The sequence below is a fragment of the Pleurodeles waltl genome, chromosome 2_1, assembly GCF_031143425.1.
Source record: "Pleurodeles waltl isolate 20211129_DDA chromosome 2_1, aPleWal1.hap1.20221129, whole genome shotgun sequence".
Taxonomy (NCBI): Eukaryota; Metazoa; Chordata; class Amphibia; order Caudata; family Salamandridae; genus Pleurodeles; species Pleurodeles waltl.
In genome coordinates, this window is record NC_090438.1 from 46,522,496 (window position 1) to 46,544,239 (window position 21,744).

The 21,744-nt window shown below is 43.2% G+C and overlaps 1 protein-coding gene across 3 annotated transcripts in view; it reads right to left on the minus strand.

Annotated features, from left to right (window-relative positions):
- The window catches only part of GDPD2 (glycerophosphodiester phosphodiesterase domain containing 2), a 358,729-nt gene that overhangs the window by 202,472 nt on the left and 134,513 nt on the right, over window positions 1-21,744 (minus strand). For all 3 annotated transcript variants that reach the window (XM_069209649.1, XM_069209631.1, XM_069209641.1), the window contains exon 2: window positions 3,505-3,658. In XM_069209649.1, coding sequence (XP_069065750.1) covers window positions 3,505-3,603 — 99 coding nt within the window. In that variant the 5' untranslated portion in view covers window positions 3,604-3,658. The remainder of the gene's footprint in view (window positions 1-3,504; window positions 3,659-21,744) is intronic.

The window sequence follows — 21,744 nt, forward strand, 5'->3', positions numbered from 1 at the left end:
ACGACAGGGCCTACTACACAATAGCTCTGCAAAGGTTTCAACACTTACCAGGTATCTTTAGATCTGCTCTGCAGTGGGTCCCATCATTCCACTCCTCAGTAATTGCAGCAGAAAAGATAGAACGGGATCAATCGAATCATTCATATACCCGGTGACAACCCCAGGATACTTTTTTGAGCAGAATCAGGTTAACCTCCAACACGTACAACGAAAATGCACAAATCCCCTTCTATTCATATAATAGTAAAAAGAATAAAACAAATCTTACCTTATGGTTTGAGAACATGTCCCATGAGATTTCCGTGCTCGGAAAATGCAAATGCTGAGATTTTAGTTGTCGCAGACCCTGAGCCTGATGCCCTCAAAATGACCTGGGCTGCAACCCTATGCAAGTTGTCAAATTTGTTTTTTCGCATTTAAGTTATTCGCAGTGTATGTTATCTCAATATTTCCATTTAACAATTAAGAGGCCTCTTCCTAACACATATCAACCAAACAATTTATCTTGCATAAAATCTGCTCTTTTAAGTAGCCATTCTACAATAGGTTTTAGTAAACAAAAGTTTTGACTGCATGGATGCCACTTAATGGCCACTATAATTTGAAGGTTGGTAACAATCATTGGCCACTGTATATATTGAGCAAAGCACTTACTACCAGTCTGGTTGCGATGCAGTTATGTGGGAGTCACTTCAGACAGAGACCAGTCATAGGCAGATCAGACCTGGTCCTGCCCCAGCAGGAGAAGTCCAGCCCAAACTGCCTACCCAGGACCCCTCTAGACAGACACCCAAGCAACCACAGACTAATTTCAGTCTTCGTGGGACTCGTCGGTGATGACAGACTCAGAATAATCTTATCTCTTAGTTAATATCTTGCATGCCATATCAGTATAGTGCATAAATAAACATGAATTAAAAACTGTTGCACATGCTAAAAAGAGAACATGACATATTGGAACATAAATGTTTAAACAATTAGATATGCTGGCCAGGCATTGTCATCTAGCTTCAATCGGATTCATCAAACGCAAATCAATTTGATCAGCCTTGATAATAAAACTAAGCATATTACAAGTGATAAAAACACCGTAAGGCAACAATTAAAAGTTTTAAAAGGAGCCAGCAGTGGAGGTGTTCAAGTATGCCAGCCTTGACTGCTTTATACAATATTCGAGTTCCACCGTTAAGACCCAGAACGGGGCGTATCCGTCTGACTCATGGGATATCCCTTAGAAAGACAATGCAATGGGTGGAATGCTTCAATAAATTTCAACCACTGATGAATAAACTAAACAAAACCCAATGGTCAAGTTGTGCATCTGAGACATAAACTCAAAGTTATGTCCTCCTGAAAAAGCAATCTGAAACAAGTCTAACTGGATACTAAATAGGAATGAGGAAACCAAACTGCCTCTGAGTAATGGTATTCAATGACAGACCAGGAGATGTACCTCTAGATCATTGTAAACACCATCAGGCGAAGATGGAGAGATGCTAAGCTCTGTTTAAAGCTAGGGTTATTAGGTGCTTCCATGTCAACAGGGGCACAAAGCTCCAGTACTGGCCTTTGTATTGCCAGCCACTGTAAATGTCTCCAGAACTATGGATTAATCAATTCATGGGAGTCAGAAATACAACAACTAAAATGCATTTGGTTGGTAAATAAAAACTCAGGAAGAATGCATCCTTAGGGGCATGGAGTCATCTGGCAACCTCATGAGGAGTTAGTAAAAACAGGAGTATTTGAATCCCGATATCCTCGAAGAAACTTGTTTGTGACAATCAAAATATTTATTGGCAGAGACAATCGCTCATCCATTTTAATCTGATCCATTTTAATCTGCCTTTTCACCATGAACCTGAGACCGAAAGCATGCTTCCTAAAGTCAGGGATATGTCAGTCATGCCTCTGCAAAATGAGTGTGTGCCTTCTAATTCATCTTGATGTCAACGCATCCTTCAATATTATCCTTCTGGCGAACTGCCCAAGCATGGCACTTCCTACAGTATTCTTGGCAGGTCACTTGTACATGCCCCTGGCACCCTAGGCTTCTAACTTCCACATCTGCTCATTCATCTGTAATCAGGGCCTCAGCTACCAATACTATGCCAACAACACTCAAATCTGCTGTACGGGGTGGCCCAAACCCAATCAAAATGCAAGCTCTGGATCACTGGTGTGCCACCCCTGGGCGTAATTTGTTTTAAAAAAGTCCCAGGGCCCAAGGTATTTCACTCTGGTCCACTGTAGCTGGCACAACCCATATGTCTCTTTAAACTCAGGTTTCAGTCCGCGTTTAATACCTTTTTCAATATATATTAAAGTAAAATTCTCAACTAATGGACTTTAGTTAAAAAAAAAAATACAGTTCAACCATGTGGTGGATTCTCATAAATATGTGCTGGTGTTTATAAGTAAGTACTGGTGCTGAGTACCGGAAAACACCGGCACAAATTAAGCACTGGGCCAGGCTCCTCAGGAGAACCACAAGGCTCCTGACTCTTCAAGTCTGCTGATCAGAGCCGCTGGTCCAAGATTCAACCCTAAGGACCAGTCCATCACTATAAACACCCAACCGCCAATCCTAGGACAAGCCATCGCAACAAGGCAAAAAAACATCTTGAACCCTCAGAGTGGATCTGTATTCAGCACCTTCTACAACTACCTTCATCTTCTACAAGGATAGATTCTGTTAACACCCCAAGAAGATAAACTGTTAGTAGAGGGAGACGCCATGAACTCCCAGTTCATCCATCCACACTTCCTCTACCACAGCTGCCGGCCGGCCCATCTTCAAATCATCTAGAGGAATGCCATCAAGCTGGCCTAGAGGAGCAGCTGGGTCTTCACTGCCCCTAGAGTTAATTCACGCTTCACCACCACAACGCCCTGCTTCATTCATTACTTTAGTTGTGGGTGAAGGAAAGTAGTGTGTTTCTTAAAACTCAATCTGCTCTACCAGTAGAAATCTACTCCATGTCCCACAGTCCTCTGCAGCCCAGATAGTAGATCCCATTTTTCTATTTCAAGGATTCAGACTGAAATGGACTCCTGCTGACCTCCTGTTCCGGGGGATCCTACAAGACCACCATATCCATAAACAAGATCACATAGAGAAGATTGGTTTAGGACAGTGGTTCCCAACCTGTGCTCCGGGGACCCCTAGGGGTCCGCGAAACCTCTTTAGGGGGTCAGCAACTGCTTAGAAAATTAAATAATATTAGCATATTAGGACCCCAGCTTTCAGTAATGACTAAGTGGAGGGGTCCCCGGATTCCAATAATGATTCAGTGGGGGTCCCGGATTCCAAAAATGATTCAGTGGGGGACCCCAGATTCCAATAATGATTCAGTGGGGGTCTCCGGGTTCCAGTAATGATAAAGTGGGAGTCCACAGAAGTCAAAAGGGTGGGAACCACTGGTCTAAGGATGTTGGGGAATACAAGCAACCTGTGACATATAACACATATGTGTCCCCCCAGGATGGAGTCCACATTCCTACCTTGCTGGTTTTCTGCTTCTCCTTGCTCTCCTTCCATTGGCAGTTGTGGAAGCCCCGGAAGCAGGTGACGCAGAGCTGACGGCAGCCGCAGCTAACCATGATGAGTGGTTCGGATTAGTCCCGCCCAACGCAGTAGAGAGACTTCAGAGGATCCCTGTCAACAGAGAGAACATTGCAACCGTGAGGACTTCTGCACTCCCACAGAGAAGCAGCAAAGACCAGAGCAGTGATAGACTATGAATAGTCAGAGTTACATAGATATTTATGACAGCCAAGGACCATCAGCCCCTCCTCGCCTGCCCACGTGAATACCTGCTCAACACCACAGACGCCAGGTACGCCTTCACCTTATTCTACGTATTCCCAATATTTTTAATCGCATATAGAGAAAAAGATAAGATCAATTGATCAATGTATCAAAATTAGTGAATTAGCGACTTAACTGCATGTCTGTCATGGTGGCATCGTCCAATACTGAATGAGTAAAATCTTTTCATTTCATAAGCGTCAACTTCATATTGTTCATTAACCTTGAAGGGTCAGTCAAGAATCTTTAGTATCCACAAGTTTGTCTTCATCCAAGAGGTTGGAACAGGCTCAGGTGGCCACTACCACACCCCCCTTTAGATATTCAATACACACACAACACAATGCATGCTGGGAAGTGGGGGGAGGAGTCCAAGGGGCTTTGTTATTTTGAATTGCATACTGTAGATGTTCTGATATTTAAGGTGGTCACCTTTAAGTAGATGGGCCATAGGGGAGTGTACAGCGCTGAGGGCAGTGGGTGGTGAAATTGAGGAAGCTTAATTGCACTCTGCGATTACTGAAGCAAAATGAACCAGGGAGGAATTTCACTTAGACCTCGATGCCATCAGAACAAAGTTCAGACACCAACACTTTGCCTCATGGATGGTCTGAGCACTTGCCCCCCTGGGAGAGTCTATCATCATGAATTAGTTCCACAAGAAGGTATATTACCAGACTTAACCCTACCCACCCAAAGTGACAAACTCAGAAAGGTAGAGATACCAGGGGTGACGATGTCCATCACAGCAACCCATGTCCATGTGAAGAATCTCTGACCACCCCCAGATACCAGTTCTTCTAACAGAGTGGACCAGTCGCTCTGCCCTAATTAACCTTGTGTGATCCACTGCAGACATCACACGTCCAGCCGAAAAAGGATCTTAGTGGGTAAGGTCAGATTGTAATACTTTGCATTGCACATCACCACCGACCTCTCTGCGTGAGCGGTGGAGGGAGACAGGCCTTTGACAGGGTATCTACCAGACAAAGATGAAGGACTTGAAAAGGACACTAAAAATTGGAAGGAACTAGAACCCATCAGATGTTTTTTCTAACAAGGATATGCAGACAATTTGATTGGATTAACCTAAAGGAACCCCTCTTGAGGGAGCCACTCCATAGTGTGCTGGTCATCTGGTCATGACAGTATTGGGGAACAAACCCTCTGTACCCATTGCACCATTGGCGGCGAGCAACCTCTCCAAGAAGACAAGAACACTGGGCACAAGTTCCAAGTATTTTTGTTTGCAGCAAATGCAGGCAGAGCTGAGATGGAAAATTGCAAAGCCTCCTTTCTCCTGTTGAACTGAGGCCTGAGAGGGAGGTTAAGAGTTTTGAGAAGAAATGGGTGAAAGGGGTAAAAGAGCAAAACTCTATTCACCTTTAAAAAATAAGTTGAAAAGGAGGCTAGGGGGTTGGTGCCAGAGTGTGGGATTGTATTGGTGGTGTCATCATCCCTCCACACCCAAATATTATTAAAACGAGCTGCTGCGGATAAGCTAACACACAAACCACCTTCCCCAGCCTTAAAAATACATTTTTCCATTATGAGAAAAAGATTCTAGTAAGACTATCTATCTGTGGGCACAAAAGGACCCCTTTGGGAACCTCCAAGGACAGCCTGCCTGTCTTTTTGCAAGGCCTTATTATGCTTTCTCCAGCAGACACACTTAACAATCTTGATGTTGTTTCCTTTATATGACATTGATGGAGCTACAGTCAAGACCTCACTCACTCAAGATTTATTAGCAATCCAAGCGCTCCAGGCAAAAGCCCTGGAAGCTGCAGCTATCCTAGAATCCCAGGAGAAGTTTGGAAATACTTTGTTTATTCCAAGTTTCTCACATGCAAAAGCCTTTTCACATGTGGGGATATTTTCTCTACTTAGGGAAAAAAAAAGCCATGGAGAAATCCCTTCCTCTTCAAGTATGGATTTCCAAGAAATGTTCTGTAACACAACAGAGTCCCATGTGTGATAGAAAAGCAAATATATAAAGCCACGATAAAAAAGTGCTCATGTGGTGTGTGCAACAAATTACAAAAATGTAGCCAGTGGGTTGGGGGGGGGTTGTTTGTGTAGTCAAAGGTTACAGGGATGTTATAGTTAGGTTCTGAATTTACTCACACAAAACCATAGAAATTCAACAGTTATAGTTGTGGTTATCTCAAGTAATTATTACTCAAACAAAAATATATGGTGGGCGGATGAATTCCCCTCCCCCCGGGCCCTGGGGACCACCATCTCCCAGGGGGTACATTTAATGTTGCAGTTATACTACAAATTGCCATACAAATGGTCATTACTGATGTTATATGTGGGGTAAGTAGCAGTGCATAGAGAGGGCCCAAGATACTTTAATAAATTCAGAGCTTGACAGATCACCCTGAAACTTAAACTTTCAAGACAGAAGCTGAACTTAGCAAAGTATACGTTTTGAACATTTCGTGAAGATTTGTCAAGCTGCACCAAAGTTAAAAACAAAACAAAAAATGCTCTTTCTATAGAAACTAGGTCCTAATTATTGCCAGTAGGTAAAAAATAAATATATATATATATATTCCTTCACAAACTCTGCTGGTTTCCATCATGCGCCTGTGTAATAAGTTGCGTGGGCTGGCGCTCGAGTCTTGGAGGACTCGGGTGCTCGAGCGCACGATGGTTGCTGGGGCAACGGGGAAACACCGGTAAACGGTGCCGGAGCGTACAGCCTGATCGGCAGGTGTGTCGGCTTTTGGCAGGACCAGCAAACTCCACAATAAGATCAAAGATCCCTTGTTGAGTTTAGCAAAGGAGCCGATGCAGCATGAATAATCCACACCTACCAATGTGTTTTGGCTGTCCTGCGGCCTTGCTCACGGATAGTGAGGCACCATGGTTTTCAAAAACATGGCACCTCACTATCTGGGAGTAAGGCCACAGGACACAAGAAATAAGGGAGGGCTCTTAAGGAAGGATTTAAATGTTCTTCATTCAAACTCTGTCCTATTTACACAAAAACAAAAACGTTTCAGTGAGCACCTTGGTCAGTGCCAGCGTCTCACGGCGAGCCACAAATTTAAATACACATGATTGGTCTATTCTTCACCAGCAAAAATAACAAGGGACAAAACAAGATCGCAATAAATTAAGTCTAACAGCGTCCACCATCTTATTTTATTTTGTCAACATCGTTTGCAATGTTATGACTTCTTTTCATTTCATTCAACATTAATAATAATAGTTATCTATAAATGTTATAAAGCCCTGAATGGGCATAGTTCATTTCATCAGTGTTCCACCCATCATAAATTTAATAATCATAATTTGGTTTGTATCTTTCCCAATAAACTTAAAAGGGAACAAAACCAAAGTCAATACAAATAAATGAAATCTAGCTGCGACCACCATCTTGTAACATTTCATCAACGTCGTTATCAATTGTTTCATTTCATTCAAAGCATTTTTTCAAATTCCTTTGTATTAACACATTCAGCATTATAAATCCCTATCTGGGCATAGTAGTGTTCCAGCCCTATACAATTATTATTCACATCGTTTAATTCCCTACCCCAAGTGCATGGCCTCCTCCACATTACTGAGTCAAAATGGTATTTTTGTCTGAAGCTTGATAATATATCGGGATTCTGAACGTCTTAATTTTAAAACTGGGTCCCCTCCTCTTTCTCCCGGGGGTATATAGTCCCTATATTTCTATATATTGTGAAATAATTCAAAGTTCCTTGTTAATGGATAAGAGAAATCTCAGTTGTCTACGGCTCTTTACCGGATGTATGGTACTGACAATATACTTCTTTTAGCATAGACACATTAAACAATAGATGGTGTAAGATGTATTGCAATTCATAAACTTAGAAATTCCTCTTGGTGTTTTATATCTTGGAGTTTCGTATGTCAAAACTTTGTTACTACTCCTATAGGCCTTGCATTTGGTACATGGAATAAAACCCGGTACGGCTTTGAATGTACCCTTATTGACTTCCCAAAGGAAATGGCTATGTACCACAAAATCTCTAATTGATTTATTCTTTCTAGAAGTAATTTGTAGATGATTGGGCAATTCTAATACTATAATTGGATCTAATTTAAGAATATGCCGGTTCTTCCGTATAATCTTACTAATGACATAAGCATCACTTGAAAAGTATGTGATTATCCTAAACTTGTTGTCAGCATCTCTGCTCTTCCTTACATCCTTTAAGAGATCTTGTCTAGATTTCAGGTTTACTCTTTCAAGGGCTCGATCTAAAACTTTCTTGGGATAATCCCTTACTTGAGAACATTGTATAGCTTCACTGGCTGAACGCTTGAAACCATCCTCTCTAGTACAATTCCTTTTAATGCGGAGTAATACCCCACACAGGATACTCCCCTTAATATTCATTGGATGGCAGCTTATGGCATGGAGGAGAGAATTCCTTGCCGTTGGTTTTCTATCTAATCTAGTAAAAAATGTCTTTTGATCAACAACTACTTTAAGATCTAGAAATGTAACAGCATAAGTGCTCATTTTCCTGAGAGGTCTAGGTTCATTTGATTATCATTCAAAATAGAAATATATTCCATCTTTTGATCCCTTCCATATTAGGAAAAGATCATCTATGTATCTATACCAGACTATAATTGTCTTCATCCAAATTTCATTTGCTTCAGACCAGGCTACCTGCTTCTCCCACCAGCCTACAAAAAGATTTGCATGACGGGGGGCGAAGCAGGTACCCACGGCCGTTCCATGCACTTGACGGTAGTGTTGTCGTTGGAAAATGAAGATGTTATTGTACAGACTAAATTGTACAAAATCAAATCAACTTTCTGTTATGCTCCACATATTTCAACAATTGCTCTTTGAGAAAATATCCTACTGCCTGTAAACCATCAACATGTGCAATACTTGTAAAAAGACTAGTTATGTCTAAAGCACTCATTAGGAAATCTGGCTTCCATACAATTCCCTCTATTTTTCTTACAAAGCCTTTTGTGTTGCTGATGTATGAAGCAAGGTTCTTTACAAAACCGCAAAGAAAATAATCAATGAATAAGGACATATTTTACAAAAGTCTTCCTTGTGAAGAAATGATAGGGCATCCTGGTGCATTTATGCTGTCTTTATGTATCTGCAAAACTAGAAACTAGAAAACTCAAAGTCTAAACCTAGATTTTCCATTAGCCTGCACTGTTTGACCCTGAGCACATCGTATCATCTTTCTCTATCTCAGTTTTCTAATCTTCCTAAACTCAGCATTTTGAACAAAGCTAAGGTCCTGTATTAAACGCTATTTTATATATTTAATAAAATGAGGCAGTGGGAAAAGAATTTTACACATGGAAAATAAATGTACAGAAGCCTGTGAAAGAAATATGTAAAATGTGCAAATAGTGAATTTTTTCAATGTTTTAGTTTTAATGATACATAGAGTTGTAACCGGATAGCTGATTAGATTCCCCCCAAAAAAGTTATATGTCATTCAGAAGTGAAAATAATGCTATGAATACTTATGGCAGATTTTTATGCAGAACGCCATTATTATCAAATGGACGCACTTTCTAGTATTCTGTTCAACTTTTCCTGCCGATTTCCCCTCCCAATCAGTCTCCCGCCCGAAAACCTATCCCTCCCCTCTCTTCGCGGAGGATTGAGTGAATGATGTTATTCTAATAGAATATAAACACTGGTCAGAAAGTGTCTACTGCAAATGTGCTTCCAGGATGTACCCAAAGTATCATTTTCACAGACTTTGCTGGAAGTTCCACTGGAGAAATGCGAGTTCTAAGAGCCATTTTTTAAGAAATGTTTTAGTTGTGTTGGTCATCTCGAGAGTGCAGTTGCTGAGGAAAAAATGGAAGATTTCTCTCACCTTAAGAAATGGGTTAGGGCTAAATAATTTCATAGTTTTGAATTTTTAGGTTCTATTGATTTGCCCAGTGCCACTCAAACCATGATCACAAAATGCTGAATTTGTAGAATCTATTAATAGCTTATGTGATTTTCCTATAAAACCTCTGGGATCCTATGTTTTGCGGGATTACTTTGCCAATTTCCTTCTCGGTGACTCATTGTGCTGTCAGTGCTCTCAATGAGTCTGACCCTTACAAACCTTGGTTAGTTTATGTCTAGCTAGGGTTATATGAGTCTGCATTTATTCTGTAATTTCTAGAATTTGGGCCTTCCTGACTATTCATGCATTTCCTTTCTCTGTACTGCATCTTTATTGTTCTGTAAATGCCCTTTTTGCTCTATTTTTGATCTGGAACTCAGTCCTTTATGCGTCCCATGTTATATTCTGTTTAACTCTGCTTATCTGTGGTTTCCTAATAAGGGCTGTAGTCTCCAGATCAACTGGAGATTCCACAGCTGAATGATATTGGTAAAATAATTTAGGGTGATCAAATATTGGGGTTCAAGTCCTGCAAGCCTATTCTATGTGACTCTATTTCATCTAACATCACCCCTACATGCCCGTTTATTTACACAGCGTTTACTAACATGAATGCGCTGTGGGTACATATTAATTTTCCAGGTGGGAGATGCCTGGGGGATGGGTACCTTGTCCAGCAACACACAAGCTCTTTTTTAGGGTGCTTTTTTTTTTAGCTGCTGTTGGGAAGGGAAATCTGCATGGCTCTGGAGAGCATACATCCGTCCCTTCCAGGTGTTGATCTCCGAGCAAGTCACTGGAAAGTTGCTACATTTTTTTTGTATTTCTACCTCAGTGAACATGACAAGCACATGTTTACCAAGGGCCTCCCTGTTTACATGGACTGTGACCCTAGAGCTTCGAGGTCGAGGGGGTATGCAAAGTGCACCCCTCTTTTATAGAGGATACGTACAACCCTCTCTACTGAGGATGTGGGAGCCTCTTAGGTGGGACAGCATTAATCTTCACTCAGGGATACCTCTACACCTTGGGAAGGGTTCCCTACCAGCTCCTTCTTGGTAACGCCTCTGCAGTCTTCCTTACCTGGGTTATTTTTGCCTCTAACATGTCTGGGATGTGTGTGCAAAGAGCGAGTGTCTCAACTGAGTGCGGAGGAAATGATGAACTGAGCTGGTATCTTCTCTGAGGGACAATCCAGCTCCCTGTGACCCTCCCTAGACTTTGCAGGAGTTTGATGGGTTGGGAAAAAACTAGCCCTTATCTGTGTTTAGCTCAGACTTTCCTTCTGCTAGGTGATAGTCAATGCCTTCCATCTGGAAGTTAACATTTTCCCCTGGGGACAGCATGGACAGGTCCCAAGAGACAAGGGAAGAGCTCTGCACAGTTAATATGGAGGAAATATACCCCATGCATTGAAGGGGAACCCAGGATTCAAAAAACAGCAGACCCCTCACTGGATCATCCTGTCCATCAGGGAATGATAAAAGACCGACCTCATTGGCTAGTTGGTTGGTCTGCGCTTCACTCTATTTCGGAGAAGACCACAGCTCAGCGCGATTGAGAAAGTAGAGATCTGGGAGTAGGAGCCTTTGGACAGTCACTCTCCCTGCCAAACGCGGGAAACTGTAGCTGGATTTAGGAAGGTGTCTTTGTGATGGATTGCCTATGGGAAGGAATTTACCAGTTTAATATAAGGACTGGGCTTCAGCTCACCAAAAAGCTACTTTTGAGGAGTATCCATGTGCAACATGTCTGCGTATTCCAATGTTATTTGTTTTTACAGTGCTTAGCATCTAAGCACTATAATAATGTTTGGGGTCAGAACTTTTGCTTAGAGGGTAATAGAAATGTCATGTTTACACTGTGCATCTTAGTTTTATGTGTAGTATGTTTTTCTTGAGTATGTTAAAGTACCTTTCTGTAAAGCACTGAATGGACATTTATCTTATTTGCTGGTATTTCTGTGTGAACTGAAGTCCGAATGTCTAATTGACTATATCTCCTTGAGTAATCCTTAGACAGCTTTGTCTCACTACTCTGAATTAAGTGCTGGAGAGGAGTACTTGGTTATCCAGCATGGGGATCCATTAGAACTGTGGCCCCAGGACACCAGAGGTGAACGACTCCATTTGATGCAGCAGGAGCCCAGTAACCCCTGCCAGCCCTGGTGCCCCAGGAAACCAGCCATCGCATCTTTATGAATAACGCAGTCCAAACACATCCTTGGATATCTGCAGTACGTGTAATTGTCTCATATCTTACCACAAAGTGTTTAAGTCACTGGGGCTTCTTTAGAAATGGCTGAATCACAGAGAGGCAGTGAATGCATGAATCTGCATCCCTCTGCAAGGGCTGGAGACAAAATGTGAACTCAAATAAAAAAATGGTTCTTCAGACAGACACAGGGAGCAGGAGCACTGAGGCCATGAAGGCAAAATGTGAACTCAAATAAAAAAATGGTTCTTCAGACAGACACAGGGAGCAGGAGCACTGAGGCCATGAAGGCAAATTTGCAGACCATGTTAGATCACTGCAACAAGGGCAGTTAGAATTGGGCCTATCGGATGTGCCTAGTGGTACCTGTAACACCGCGTCTCTTTCTGTCCTCACAGATGGAACGAGCTACTGATACTCCGGAGCGCCGTTCCCCGCGTTTTTTGATTACACATTCTGGGAAGCATATATTTCGCTCCCGGTCGCGCTACACTTACCTGTAGCCCTTTTTTCTTCTTTTTGTTGTTGGTGGTGGGTTTGTCTGGTCTTTTGGCCTAGTCTGTCCATGCTGTGCCCTTCTTGTCTTCTTCGTGTTTTTGTCCCAGCATGCTCTGTTTTTCTTTTATACTACTTTCTTTTTCCTATACTGGTTTTTGGGCTCTTCCCAATTCAAGATGGTGTTCTTTCCTTTTCCTGTGATGTCACTTCCCTTTTCTCAGTATATAAGTCAGTCAGTCTTGTTCCACCTTGCGTTGCAAACACTTCCTTCTGGTTGTGCGGTTTGCTCCTGTTCTTTGTTCCTGCTTTTTGACTTGGGAGATTTCTGCCTGTTCTTTGTTCCTGTTTTTTTGCCTTGGAGATTTGCCTATTTTTGTTTCCTGTTGTCAAGTCCTGTTTTTTCTTGTTTTTCTTCAGGAGTTCCTGTTTGAGTTTTTTTTCCCCAGTGTTGGTTTTTTTCCCCTCTGGGACTCCTTCTAGAGGGTACGGTCTGCTTTGGCATAGCCTGTCAAGCGGCGCCGTGGCTACTAGAAGGGGTCGCCCTTATCTGGGAGTATCCAGAACCTGTATAAGGCTTCGTGTATTCGCCAACCCGGTATCCAGAGGTGAGAAGTCCAGCGCAGTACGTAACAGATTGCAATGCCAAAAGATTCCGCGTTGCGAGATCGCCATGGAAGATCCACAGGGAGAGGCGTCAGAAAATGCTCAAGCCAATGTGCAGACTGTCCAACAACAAGCCCAAGATGTGCAACAGTTACGGGCAGAGAACACTGTGCTACGACAGGTCTTGTCTTCCCGATCAATGGACATACCATACCATCTGCCACTACTCCTCGATATTCCAGAGATCCTTTAAAGATGAAGGAATTTTTGGACGCCCTGACTGTTTTCTTTGCCTTTCGTCCACTCCAGTTTTCTTCGGATAAGGCTAAGGTGGGCTATCTGATCAGCGCCTTGTCTGGTCCGGCGCTTGCTTGGGCGACTCCTCTGGTTTCTGCAGAAGACCCAGTCCTGGCTAACTATTCTGCTTTCCTGACTCTTTTCAAACAAATGTTTGAAAGACCTGGGGTAGAAGCAGCAGCTGAAGAAGCCTTATGTGACATTCAGCAGGGCAATCAGGATGTTCTGCAGTATATAACCTGCTTCAAACAGCTGGCAGCTGAAACCTCTTGGGTGGAACGCACCTTCATAACCCTGTTCCACCGAGGCCTGCGTGAAGAAATTAAAGATGAGCTTGTACATTCTTCTCCAGCTTGTTCTTTGAAGGAATTAATGGATCAATCTATGAACATCGAATATAGATTTCGAGAGCGCGAGATGGAGAGACGTAGAACGCGAGCTCCATACCAGTCTGGTACCTTTCGTGCTAGCAGTCGGCGAACGGAAGATATTCCATCCAAAGTCTCTCCACCTCCCCCTGAAGAACCCATGCAGATAGATCTGGTTCGTGGGCCACTGACGGAGTCAGAAAGGGAGGAACGATGACAAAAGGGACTTTGTCTGTACCGTGGTAAGGCTGGCCACCTGATCCGTAGTTGTCCGGTACGTCCCTCAAGACCTGCGGGAAACGCCATCTCCCGTCCCCTGTAAGGAGGAAGGAGACGGGAAGAGCTGAAGTACCATCAATATGTTCACAAATTGTCACATCTCAGCTGCAAGCATGTTGCTCGCTAGCCATCCTTTATGAGGTCAAACCTTACATGACCTTCTAAGGAACCTAACAACAACAGAGTCTGTAAACTACTCCTTCCCAATCCACAATAATCCTATTCCAGTGTGTACCCAGGCAAGAGGAAAAAAAAGCATAATGAGGTCAGAGATATTTACACAACAGGAAGCGAAAAGGCAAATAAAACCGAATGGGTGGACACTGCAACACAAAATAGTTGTTATCAAAAGAGATTAAACATGTCCCTTAACCCTTTCATGCTAGAGAAGTAGAATATTGTTTCTCTTCTATTTGCACAGCAAAGTAGACTTATAACATGCCATGTAGTTTAACTACGCTGGCCTTTTTGGGATCAAGGATAGACTTCCAACCAAGCAGTCTCTATGCACTTATCCCCGTGAGAAAAATAAAGATGAGAAATACTCTTGTAAGAAACTAAATCCCACAAAGATAGATATTTTTGTGCTATTCTCAGCCTCCCAAGTTTGGCACTAACAGATATGGATACGTTTGGACAAAAGTTGTAACCTACATGGGAGCAACATTAGCATCATTATGTGCCAACAATTCTGCTTTTTCAAGTTAAGACTAGTTTGGTCTGAACAAACCATCTCTCAAGCCATGTCAACGACACAGATCATCATCAGACCAATGGGGCCTGTTTGGAAAGCAACTTTGCTTTTATAGTAACACAGTGGCTAACAGGATAGAAGGCATAAACTATGGGAGTTAAAGAAAGCCTACAAATTACAACTGATATTGCAAACAAACTAGAGTGAGTGGCTGCAAATATAAAGCAAAAAAACGCAGGCGGGTCCTTCTTAGGTACAGAAACCGTTCCATAGTCTTGAGATGATCTTTAACTTGTGACCTTACATGGCAACGCCATCTCCAGGCACATCATCTATAAAGGTCCAGGTTTAATTCCACTGTCCCTCCAGTTTTAGCAAGCCAATGGGAATACTCCTTAATTGAGTTTATTAAAGTATAAACCAACACGATTGTTTGAAAATGAGAAGCAGGAAGCCATGAGTTCACCAAAGAAAAAAATGATGACATTCAATTTGGAGCACACTACCATTAAAACCTTATTTTTATTGGATACAGGAAGCTTTAGCTGTTTATAAGGCCTCTTGTCAACAATGCTTCCAAAAAAAGTTCAATACGAACTACAGAAAAGAGACTGGCTTTTGGTTCAGTCACCTTCAGCCATTGGTTTTCATGTATGTTTCATAGTTTGTCTTTGCTTATATGGGCTGTTCATCAAGGTCATGGCATTTAATGGATGATTACATTTTTTTTATTTGCGCCCTTTTTTTTTTTTTTAACTCTACAGATTCCACAGGTCGTGTTGCTTGTGATTAACTGTGTGTTCTTTAACATATTTACTGTGTTGAAACAATGAGATTTTTAACTGTTGGTTAATGGCTGTTTTTTCAGGAAGTGCATGCTGTTTGGATACTTAAGCCCAACATAAAGACACCGTTTTATTCACTAATCACACCTACTAGTTTGTTTTTGTTACTCTGCAGTCATAATAAAACATTGTTCAATTTGTAGCTTTGTCTACAAAGTAAAGACATAGGAACACACATACTTTCTTAAGGATGCATTGGAAAACTGCCCCTTTCTCAAATATATGAAATGAGAAATATTTTGCAGTCTGTACCTGTTATGCTCACCACTTACAACTCAAACTTCATCTTGACTCCTTTCTTTTCATGAAACTCTTCCTCATGCATACATCTTAATCCTGCTAATGCATTCTGTTCACCAAAGAGGTCTGTAGGGAAATGCCCTTTTTGGCATGGTTACCCCCTCCCCACAAACAATGTTTGCCTGATATTGATGCTATCTTGACTGAATGTGGACTGGGATCCTGCTAACCAGGCCCCAGCACCAGTGTTCTTTCCCTGAAAATGTACCATTGCTTCCACAATTGGCACACCCTTGGCCCTAAGTCCCTTGTAAAAGGTACCAGTGGTACAGAGGGCCCTGTGGTCAGGGAAGATCTCCAAGGGCTGCAGCATGTATTATTCCACCCTAGTGGACCCCTCACCAAATATATGCACACTGCCATTGCAGCTTGTGTTTGCTGGTGAGGAGACAAGACAATATCGACAGGGTGCCATGCCCACAAACCACTGCCTGTGGCATAGGTAAGTTACCCCTCTAACAGGCCTTACAGCCCTAAGGCAGGGTGCACTATACCACAGGTGAGGTCCATTCTTAGACATTGTACATGCAGTGTGGCCATATTGAGTACATGGGCAGGGAGTTTGTCATTAAGAAGTCCACAGCTCCATGATGGCTTCACTGAAGTCTAGGAGATTTGGTATCAAACTTCTCAGCACAATAAACCAACACTGATGCCAGTGATGGATTTATTGTAGAAAGCACACAGAGGACATCTTAGAAATGCCCCTTGTATTTCACCCACCCCTTTAGTGTAGGGCTGACCAGTCTGTGCCCGCCTGCCACTAACAGACAGGTTTCTGACCCCAAGGGGTGAGAGCCTTTGTGCTCTTTAGGTTCAGTAAAAAGGCTTCTCCGGGTGCAGGTGCTTCACATTTCCCCCTGCAGGAACTGCAACACTTGGTGGTGAGCCCCAATGGCTCAGGCCTCCTGTTACAGTGCCCGAGGGCACTTTTTGCGGCAGGGTCCGGTGGGAAAATTAGGTAAAACAAGGAGGAGTGACCACTGCAGTTAGGATCACACATAAAGTGACCAGAGCTGAAGTGACCCTCTCCTTGCAGAATCCACCATCCTTTTGTGGAGGAGAAGGACCAATAGGGTTAGGAATGCGCCCCCTTTCCCCATAGGAACTGGGCACAGGCTATTGTCCTCTGACGCCTGTAACCCCCCTAAATCTAGTATTTAGGGGCACCCCTGACATTACTCACCAGATTCCTAGTGACCTCAAGAAGAAAGCAGGACTGCAAAGGCGATCTCAGCAGTGAAGACTTTAGATGACAACTGACTTGGCCTCGGCCCCATCAGCAGCTTCAAAGACTCCTGCTACCAAAAGGCGATGCATCCTGCAGGACCAGCAACCTCTACAAACCCTTAGAGGACTACCTGCCCAGCAGAGGACCAAGAACTGCAGAGGACAGTGGCCCTGTCCAGAATAAACCATCCAAAAGGACTCCAGAACCACCCCGGATCCGCGAGCCCTGCCCACTCTGTACCCGACACCCACAGCCCATGTCCAGGTAGCCCACCAGTCCAGAGAAGTTCCCCAGGCAATTCTGACCTCAAGTCCACCCTGGGTTGACCCCTCCTGGCCAACACAATGCCGCCTGCAGCCTGAATCCTGAGGACCACCTGACCGTGACCAGATCAAACGAAGATTCCCGACACCCAAGGAGACCCCTGCACCCGCAGCCCCCTGGCCTTGGAGAACACGACCGACAGTCCAGCAATGTCCAGCGGGTGCCTCTCCTGCCTGTCCAGCCTTTGGTTTCCCGGAACGGACTCCCTGGACCCAGCCCGCAGCATCTTTTGTGACCCCCGGGGTCCCCCATTGAAAAGAATTGGGCACCCAGCTCTGTGTTTGCACCTGGCCGCACCTGTGCTGCTGAGGGTGTGTGTTTGGTGTAGACCTGTGCCCCCCTCAGTGCTGACCTAAACTCCCTAGGCCTGTGTCCTGGTACCACGGGTACTTAACTGCAATCTCCTTTCTACCAAGCACCCGAGACCTCATAGGATTCCATTGCAAACCCGACGCAAACTTTGACCTCTGCACCCAGCAAACCATGTGTTGCTGGTGGTGCACATTTGGGGTCAACCTAAACTTTGACCTATGGACATCCTAACCCCCGAAGACTGGAATCGTAAGTCGTGTACATAGTATTATCTAGTATTGCCTTTGTCAAGCCTCTGGGCAGCCCCTGGACTCTGTGCACACTGTCTCTCACTTTGCTACAGTATATACAGAGCCAGCGTCCTACAGGGTCGTTCTCCTGGCTTTCTTATAGTTGTTCCTCAAGCGTTCACATCATTACGGTATTTTGCCGTTTGTATATTTATTTGTGGATAAGATACCTCAATAAATGTTTAAAGAAGACACGTTATCATCTTTTGATATATACTTGTTTTAGTTAGATTGGCATTCGTCAGGCTGACAAAACCAATGTGGTGAAGGCCCTTCCAGGACAAAAATCACTTACTCTAGGTTGTTTTTTCTCGTTACTTCTCTTATCATTCTTATTTTTTTTTTAAAGGGTTTAGGGATTATCCGCCATAACTCCCTCCCTTCCGGTTCCTTTCCTCCCCATCCCAAAATGTTCTGGAGGTAAGTCACATCACTCATCCCCACTCCTCCTGAGCGGGGGAGGGGAGTGGTCCCCTCTCCTCCTCTCAGCTAGTTCTCCATGCTCCCACTAGACCCCCAGCCCTCCTTTCCCTAGTTACCTTTGTTTCTCTCCTGTTTTTCTCTACACATACTCCTCTGTCCCTTCTTTTCCAGGTTGACGTGGGCATGAAACACAACTACAGCAGCCCTTATTTTCTATTACATCCTCTCCTTTTTATTTCATTTACTCTTTTAATTTTAAATATATAGCCAAATGCATATATTCATAACAGGTAACTGTGTAGTACATTCCAAGAATTCCATCTTGCACTTCTAGTGACATCATAAACCACGAGCCGAAATGTCCCCAGAACTCTGAGATGGGAATATTGGACCGTAAAAATCATGGTACCCATTATGCACTTTGTATATTGCATGTATAATTTGAGGCAGTTTGTTTGAAAAAGCTGTTCTTTTCAAAGTGCAGCTAACAATGGGCACTGGCTGGAGTTAGCATGCTTGGCTTTTCTGTACATTGCTTGAATAAATTGTTGATAAAATATTGGGCAAATGTGAGGGTCAGCAGATTTAGACAATTCTGTGCCAGTAGCATTTACCGCATATGGATTTACCACATCTGCTTCAGAATTTGCAAAATATGCGGATTTCACTAACAAAATTGCTTCTTCACTCAAATGAAATGGAAGTGAAAATTTCAGAGAATGTGCATTTTATTTTTGCAGCATAATGTAGATAGCCTTACAGCATAATCTGGTCCTACATGCCACATAATTCTAGGAGCAATGACAATGTTGAAGCTCTCCAGAGTGATTTGGTGGCCATCATTAAGGTAATGAAATCCATACCTCACAGGCAGCAATGTCATATTTTAATATATTTCATTGTTCTCTGTCTTACAAGGGTATTTATACAAGTGCGTTTTCTGAAATGAAAGCACGGAAATGTGCTACAAATACATATATCTCTTGACATTGTTCTGGGGGCACATGAAACAAGAAGAGGCGAGTGGACCTCAGTTGTGGGGCCTGGTGTTATTTGCCTCTGATCTCCATGGGTGCTTCCTCCAATGGCTCTGCACACTGGGTCAAGTACAACCCCTCCAGCACTTGGCTCTCAGGGGCAGCCATGGTTAGCAGTCACAGGCTTCTCAGGTAAATTCACAAACTCAGAACTCAATCACCCAGCAGTGCAGTAACTGATTATCCAAGCCAATGCTTTCCTTTTAAAAAGAAAACTACTTTAACCTGCTCACTTAAAATGCAATACTACACTGGAACTAACAGCAGACAATGCAGATTCACTGGTGCTTGGGGTATTGCACCTTGGATTCTGTCCACCCAACAAGATGTCCATCTGCCCCTCATAAGCACAAACACACCTGTGCCCTTGCGCTTCGCCTTCTCTCTGCTCGGCCACTGCTCTGGGACCCCAAGGCTACTCCACAGGTCTTTATAGTTGTGTTCAATATAGCGCTACATGTAGAATTGAGAAAAGCAGATGCAGTGGTGCACGTACCAAGGGTGCAATGGACCTAAAGCAAGCAAGCACAACTGCCACATCTCCTGGTTTGTAAGTAAAAAAGAAAGTATAATTGGATGAAGTGAGCACGTAATCCCCTTCACCTCAGTTGTAATGCACCTGATGCATGATTGAATGCTATCACCCCCCCCCCCCACCACCACCACCCCCACATCAACACCCGAAAGTGACCACTGTTTGGGGAAACAGCCTCAACCTCAGCTGATGAACAACAAAACATTAGGGCTTCCAGAACGAAACCTACTGGGCCCCATCTTTCTGGCTCAATCATACACACAATGCATGTACCACACAGGCCACAAACACAAAAACCACAACATGTCAGATGTTAGAAATGGAATAGCACACAGAAGCAGAACTTTACACAAGTGGGCCAGTGAGCCTCCACTCCAGTGCCACAGATAACCAGGTCCGGTCCCACCTGGAGAGTCACAAAACGGGTCCGCTGCCCCTAGCACTCTACACGCTAAACTCCCTGACGGGGACAGTTGTGCAATGACAGTGAGGTGATGTCAATTATGATTTGCGGTGTGTGCATCATGTAACATGAGGGGCGAACTTTAGTGGTTTTACACATTTGAGGTAGAACCATAACGCTGTTTTCAACTGTGGGTATTTCAGTGAATTTCTAGAGTTTTTTGCCCTACACTTGGCTGCGTGCAGCGGAGGTGGGCCGCTGGGCCTGGCTGGCCTGAAGTCATCTCCTCCATCCAACCCATGCTGTGCACCGGGGGGATTGGCACAATGGCCTGGACCATCCTTCGGCGGGGGGCCTTCCTCTACGCTGCACGTCCTGTAAATGAGTGCAGCCAGGTGCCTGCTCTCTGTTTGTTTTTTTATCATTTTTTAAAGGTTTTTATTTTATGTAAAAAAACAACATTTTCATCAAGATCAACATTTTCTACACAAAATGGTGTCTTGAAATGGAAGCCATGCAAATACAATTTTACTAAAACTCACAATTTTTACCGAGGCAAACTCATATATATATATTTTTTTTTATTCATTACAGTTTTCCGTACCCCTGAGTCATCTCTGAACTCCCTTGGGATTTCATTATGCCCCTCATTGCTGTAGAAATGTTTTTCACAGCATAAAATGTGTGATTTTCACGATAATGGGAACAAACCCACTTTCATTAGCCAATCACATTAAATAAAAATTCAGTTGTGACTAACAGGATTCACAATTTTCAGAATCGCGCTTCGAGATGGCAGAGATATACAGAAGTGTTAACTATAAACTGGGATTACATATATATCAGCAGATACTTCTGACAGCAGCATATGAACAAATGGGGGGTATCACAGTCCTGAAGAATGCCTCATGACTGTGGGCATAAGCAAAAGTGTCTGAAACATGTCCACTCACTAGCATGCAGAGATAAATCATTTCCTAATCATCCAAACTTTTGTTTCTAGTCTTGCCTAGCGAAAATTAAACCCAATAAATTTAGAGTTTTTTCCAAGCCATTTTACTATTGATAGAGCGTTCCCGGACCTAATAAATTACCTGTATCTGAACGCTCTTGGGTCGATGAATCTTTTGACCTAGTGGGGCTCTCCTCACCCGAGAGTAATCAATTCGATCAAATCAATAATCAATAACGAACATAAGCAATACCCTGATCAACATAACACTTCACAATTAATCCAGAATACATTTCGACGAAACCATGACCTTTCGGTCATGAATAACCACACCAGTTTATTGCAAAGTTAGTGAATTTATTTCCCTATATTAACAAAGCTAGCACAATATAAACATGTCTCAACACCAAATGATATATGTAGATGGACATTAATAGCTGTCCATAACGGCG